At 41.1% G+C, this 6,373-nt stretch overlaps 1 protein-coding gene across 4 annotated transcripts in view; it reads left to right on the top strand.

The window, feature by feature from the left end:
- The first annotated feature begins 2,902 nt into the window (after positions 1-2,902).
- PDHX (pyruvate dehydrogenase complex component X) overlaps positions 2,903-6,373 on the top strand; it is an 80,501-nt gene continuing 77,030 nt past the window's right edge. For all 4 annotated transcript variants that reach the window (XM_054971169.1, XM_054971168.1, XM_054971171.1 and 1 more), the window contains exon 1: positions 2,903-3,059. In XM_054971169.1, coding sequence (XP_054827144.1) covers positions 2,915-3,059 — 145 coding nt within the window. In that variant the 5' untranslated portion in view covers positions 2,903-2,914. The remainder of the gene's footprint in view (positions 3,060-6,373) is intronic.

The raw sequence follows: 6,373 nt of genomic DNA, 5'->3' as shown, positions 1-6,373 counted from the left end.
CAGGGAGAAGAGTACCCAGTAGTGTTCTGGAGATCTAAAATTATAACTCCTGATTGCAGAGATCAGTTCCTCTAGACAAAATGGCTGCTTTGGAGGGTGGGCTTTATGCCATTATACCCCATTTAGGCCCTTCCCCTTCCCAAATCTCACCTTTCCCAAGCTCCATCCTCAAATCTTCAGAATTTCCCAACCCAAAGATAGCACCCCTAGCACCCTAGGAGCTTCATAGATTTACTTTCTTGAAAGAAAAAAGCACTAGCATTAGCCTTTCAAGTTCTACAAAGGACTTGTTTTTGCAGCACTAGCCTAACCTGGCTAGTCCTTTGAATTTTGGACATATTTTCTCTGTGTAGTGATGCCAAACCTAGCATACGCAAAGCACGATTCCTTTGCTAACCTGCTTCTGTTCAGAGTGATCAGATGTAAACAGAACAGGGTTTCTGTCCATTTACTAAAACTGCAATCCTAAGCACACTACTAGGTTTCATTTAGCTCAGAAGGTGGGCCATCTACCTTGACTCAACTGACTTGGCCACATGGATCCATACTATGGTTACCTTGGGGCTAAACTACTGTAATGTACTGTAAAAGGTATCTTAAAGACAATTCAGAAACTCCATGTAGTACAGAACACAGCAGCACAGTTACACAGTTACTATTGTGCATTAGGCAGAATATGCCTTCCTGCAAACACTTACTGATCAGTTACTAAGTTCAATTCAAGTTCAATACTAAGTTTTGGTTATCACATCCCTAAATGGCTTTGAACTCACATAGCTTTTCCTGTTATGCTCCACTGCAACATCTTTGTTCATCTGAGCAACACCTTTTAAAAGTGCAACCCTGCAAATAGGTAAGATTGACAGCTAGAGGTTCATGTGTATTCTCAGTGGTGGGTCCTACCTTGTGGAATGGCCTGGCTGATGAGGTCAGACAGGCTTCCATACTCATTCTGCAGAATGTGCAAAACCATAATGTTCAAGAGGTGTTTTCGAACAAGATTAGAATTGTAGTAGAATACAACAGTCCAGAAGGACACATTTATTGTACACGCATGTATTCTGTCGCAATGATTATTGTAGGAATCACCTTGCTTTTACAGCACTGTCTTATACTTTGTGTCCCACTCTCTGTATATAATATACCTTGCCTTAGGTTATTAGTTATTCACATTGTTCTCTGATTCTGTAATTCCTAGTCCTATTACATTGTTCGTTGGTTGATTTGTACTATCTCATTGCTCTGCTTTATCTTGTAATTTGCCGCTAGAATGTTGGAAATTAAATAAATAAAATTGAAGTCAGCGTGACTTTTTTCGGAGTGTACATGGTAAAGGCTGCACTGTAATTGTGTAGCAGGGAATTTCAGCAATACATTTTTTATTTTACTTTTTAAAGAACTTCATTTATATCCCACCTTTCCTCCCAACGTCATTCTCTCTGTTTTTTCCTCACAACAAACCCTGTAAGGTAGGTTCGGCTAAGAACATATGATAGCTGAAGGTCACCCATGAGGCCATGACCTTCCATGATAGAGTGGGGAACATAACCTGGATCACTCAGATCCCAGTCCATCACTCTAGCCCCTATTCAATACTGGCTCTTAATGCAATCTTTTGCTGAAGTTCACATGAAGCTGCCTTATGCTGAATCAGACCACCAGTTTACCAAGTGCACCAAATGGCTGCAGCTCTCTAGAGTCTCAAGTAGTGGCTTCTCACATCACCTGTTGCCTAAGCCTTCTTAACAGGAAATGCCTGGGGCTGAACTTCAGACCTTCTGCATATTGAGCAGATGCTCTACCACTGATCCACATCCCCTCCACGCAGGAGTAAAAAAGGTAGCATAAAAGTTCAAAACACGTGAAACTTACGAAAATTAAAGAATTCTGTGCCTTGTCTAAACTACTCTCAGCACCAGATCCCCAGCTCTATTGTGGGAATAATAGCATTGACTTTGTTCACTGCTTTGAGTGGATCACTAATCTGTCTAGAAGATCTGTACATGTGCAGTTATTATGAATTATGGCAGAAGCTTTTATGAACCAGAATCTACAATGTCAGGAGCATGAGAACCAGGGTGGTGTAGTGAGTAGTAAGTGTTGGCACAGGATCTGGGAGACCCAGGTTTGAATCCCCACCACACTCATGGGGTTGTTCTGAGGATAAAATGGCAGAGAAAAAGCTGTTGATCACTTTAGTTCCCTAGTGGAGAGATGTGTGGTATAAATGAAGTAGACAAAATGTTACACTCCTTTAGCAGAGATTTATACTCAGAACTATAAACGAGAAGGGGGAAGTGGAAGCTCCTCAGTCTCAGGAAACTTTCTGCCAAATAAATGTAATCATCTTTAAGACGTCAAAGGACCGAAAGTCATAATTATTTGGGCTACAAACTAACATTGCTACCTCTCTGGAATTTATCTGAAATAAACATATCTGCCTGTGTCTCATAACTAAAGGAGCTTTTTATGGTAACTAAGCCTATGAAGCATTTATCTAGATTCAGGATGGATTGTAACATTTTTAATAAAATGGAGCCCTGCACGACAGGCAGAAGATCAAAGGGTGCAGCTTTCTTTAGCATGGCCATGGTTCTGAGAAAGACCACAGTTTCTTTTAAACCCTGTGCTGCCCCTCTTAAAGGCACAGATCCTCTGTCCCTTTAATAACAATGTAGAAAGCTTATTTCAGAAAGGGAGACCTCCCCCAACTATCTTCTGCCGCTTTCGTCATACGGAACCAATATTATAATCCAGAGAACGACCTTGCAGTACACGGGACTGATAACCGTCATTCCGCCCAGTGTTAACTGTGTGTATTTTGGTGTAGGCAATAGAAAGGCTGCCATCGTGGGAGTATTTTTTTCCCAGGCAGCGGCATAGACAGCCCTGGAGTCGGGAGGGGGGAAGAAAGATGGCAGCCTCTTTCTGGCGGAGCTGCTGTAGCAGCAGAAGGATGATAAATCAGTTATTAGGCAGGAATGTTGCGCGAGGAGTTTTTGCTTCTCTGCCTCATGAGGTAGGATGGAAGTTTCTGCACATGACCGGGGAGCTGCTGGGTGAGTGTTTGGCTCGTTACACGGAGAGTCTCCTCTTGATCTTATATTCCTAAGTGCTGGGCTTTGGGCTTAGTACGTTAACACAGTAAGAACATTGAAGAGAAATATTAGCGGTGGGCCTGTCCTGTGCACATGTGTGAGAGAATGAATAAGTAATGACTGACAGAGGTATCAAAATAGGGCGAGCATTTGACTGCAGTAGCAGAGGCAAGGAGGATAAAGCTGATTCCCCCCTTCCCCGGACTCTGTAGTAGAGATGGTTGTTGTGGATTTTCCGGGCTGTATAGCTGGCCGGGAAAGCCTTCGACAATACATCTGTAGTAGAGGTTTGTACATTGTGCGCGAGTTAATGAACAGTTGGCTTTTGGCTTCACAACAACACGTTCGATAGTCTTCACTTAATTTAGGAACGATTCCAGATTTAGCTGCTTTTGCTCTAACTGCAGGAGTGTTGGCAAATTACTTCTAGTCCAGGCTCCAGTTCCATTGTGGACAGAAATTACAGGGTAGTCCTTGTATTTAGAGACTGGCCAATATCCATGTAATCAGTCTTGTTTTAAAGGTCATGTATGCTTTAAACAATCTCTTTTTTTAGTGAACAATTTCTGATTTTGATATTGATATATGCTTTGTTAATAATTTCAAAAGAATAACTCTGTTAGTGTGTTGTAGTTGTAGCAGACTAAAACAGAAATAAAGTGAGACCTTTAAGACTAACCACATTTATTTCAGAAGGAATAAATAAGCAGGAAAGCTTATACTGGAATAAATGTTGTTAGTCTAAAAGGTGCCACTTATTTTCTGTTTTATTTGGGTCTTGAGTAGGGTAGAATACAAGCTGCAGAAGAATGCAGTTGAGGCTTTACATCTAAGTGCAAACTGTTAATCCTTTATCAAGATGTAGAGGGGTTACAGTTTATAGGTTTTGAAAAGCATTGTCAAAGAAGAAGGGTTTCTTGTCACTTTTCTGAAATGAGTGGTTCCAGTATTTACCTTCAGTAATGTGCTAGACTGAACAATAACATTTACAAAGCTAAAGTATTTGATAAAGAGAAAATGACTTTAGATAAAGTGTTTCAAAGAAATGAAAGGGTTCAGATTAATTCTGCATTAATTATGGTAACTGCGATTTTTCTTTATTTAAAAGATTTTATGCCACCTTTTTACCCAAGGTGAACAATCAGAAACATTAAATCAGCTTTAAAAATACACAAACACGTATAAAACATTAAAATCAACAATTGAACATAATACATAAACAAGAAATAGAACAATTGAGGAAACAGTAGACAAAACAGAAGTATTCACCTAATGGTAGAAAACAGTGATAGAAGGGGACAGATTTATTTATTTAACATTATTTATAGTCCGCCTTTCTCACTGAGAATCAAGGTGGATTACACAGTATAAGTCAATACAATCAATGGCTGGGACATTCAATAAATAGTACAATAGAGCATGGGTTGCAGAAATGTGAAAATAAGCAGAAATACAATACAGAGCTGAAACAACACTGAAGCAAAACAAAAGCAATTTGACATAACATATTAAATAACTCAGAAACTTAAATTTACAGTGACAGTACGCAGGAGTGTAGTCTACAGTCCCTATCTCTTTAACCAAAGCATCTCTTTGAACTCTTTTCTTTCAGCACAGCCCTATAATCTGTGTTAAAAAGTCCTGAATAATTAAGTTTTGCATAGTTTGTGTAGATTCAAGGGAGAGGGAGCTTTCCAGAGCTATTGAGGCAAGCCATTCCATAAGGTGGGGACCACCACAGAGAATGTGCATGTGTGGGCCACTGTTGATTTTGCTGATTTGCAGGGTGGTACTCCTGTTCAGATAAGCAGAACTGCCCTGGTGAAGCATAGGGAGAGAGGTGGTCATGTAGATATGAGGGACCAACACCATGAACGTCTTTGTATGCAATAGCCAAAACCAACCTCCCCATAGAGCAAATTCCATAATTTTGGTGTCATGACTGAAAAGGCCCTTTTCCAGGTTGCTATCCATCTAGCATTAGACTTATGGTCCCTGAAGATGATCATAATGAGTGGATATATTCATTTGGGAGAAGGTGGCCCTGAAAATCTGTTGGTTTTAAGCCATTAGAGCTTTAAAGGCATAGACGTACCTTGAATTGAGTCTGGAAGCAAACTGGGAGCCAGTGTAGATGGACCAAGACTGGAGTGATATGATCCCTATGATGCAGTCCAGTCAGTATTCTGGCCACAGCATTCTCTATCAATTGTAGTTTCCAGATACTCTTCAAGGGTTGATCCATGTAGAGCACACTGCATTAATCTAATCTAGATGTTTCTTGGTCATGTACCACAGTGGGGACATCTTTTTTTTTAACCCAGTTTATTTATTTAATCATATTTATATCCCACCCTCCCCATGAACAGGCTCAGGGCTGCTGAAGCTGGTGAAAAGTGCTGCTAATTTTGGTCAAGCAACAACCCAAGTTATAAACCTGCTGCTTTAGGAGGAGTGCAGTGCTATCAAGAACAAGGGACACCTCAAGTCCTGGATCACTCCATCTACCCACCAGTAGCACATCTATTTTGCAGGGATTAAATATCATTTTTAGTATTTATCCCTAAACTGCCTTAACTACATCATCCCTAGGATCTGCTGGAAGTGTGAGACAGAGCTGAGTATCATCGTCAAACTGGAGAAAATCCAGCCAAAATCTCTGGATAACATTCCATAGCAGCTTCTATTGCACATTCCAAGTGACTGACATGCTTTACTCACATTATCACAGTAACACACCTATAATACACCAGTAACGTCAGCCAGTGGTATCCCTATCTTGAAAATGATGGGGTGAGAGAAGAATGTAGGGTTGCCAACTCCAGATTGGGAAATTCCTTGAGATGAGGTGGAGCTAGGAGACGGCAGGATTTGGGAAGGGACCTCAGTGGGTATGATGCCATAGAGTCCACTCTCCAAAGCCAATGTTTTCTCCAGTGACACTGATCTTTCTTGTCTGGAGATCAGTTATAATTCCAGGAGATTCCAGGCCCCATCAAGAGACTGGCAACCCTAGAAGAGCGATTTACCTTAGTAGTCTTCACGTTTTCTAAATTTGGCACCACCAAGTGGCAGCTCAGGATCCACTGAGCTGTAATCGTGACATCAGACTGATGTGAAAAGAGGAGGAGCCCAATGTATGACCTCAGTAGTGGGAAAGGGATTCCACATTGCCAGTACTTGCAGAATGTTGGAAGACTGATGAGCAGTCTGGGGTGTGGAGGCTGGCTGGGGGGGATGAGAGAGAAAGGCAAGGGAGAACTTCTGCTGTGTGT

The sequence above is a fragment of the Eublepharis macularius genome, chromosome 2 (genome assembly GCF_028583425.1).
Source record: "Eublepharis macularius isolate TG4126 chromosome 2, MPM_Emac_v1.0, whole genome shotgun sequence".
NCBI lineage: Eukaryota > Metazoa > Chordata > Lepidosauria > Squamata > Eublepharidae > Eublepharis > Eublepharis macularius.
This window is presented reverse-complemented; position numbering and strand designations above follow the sequence as displayed.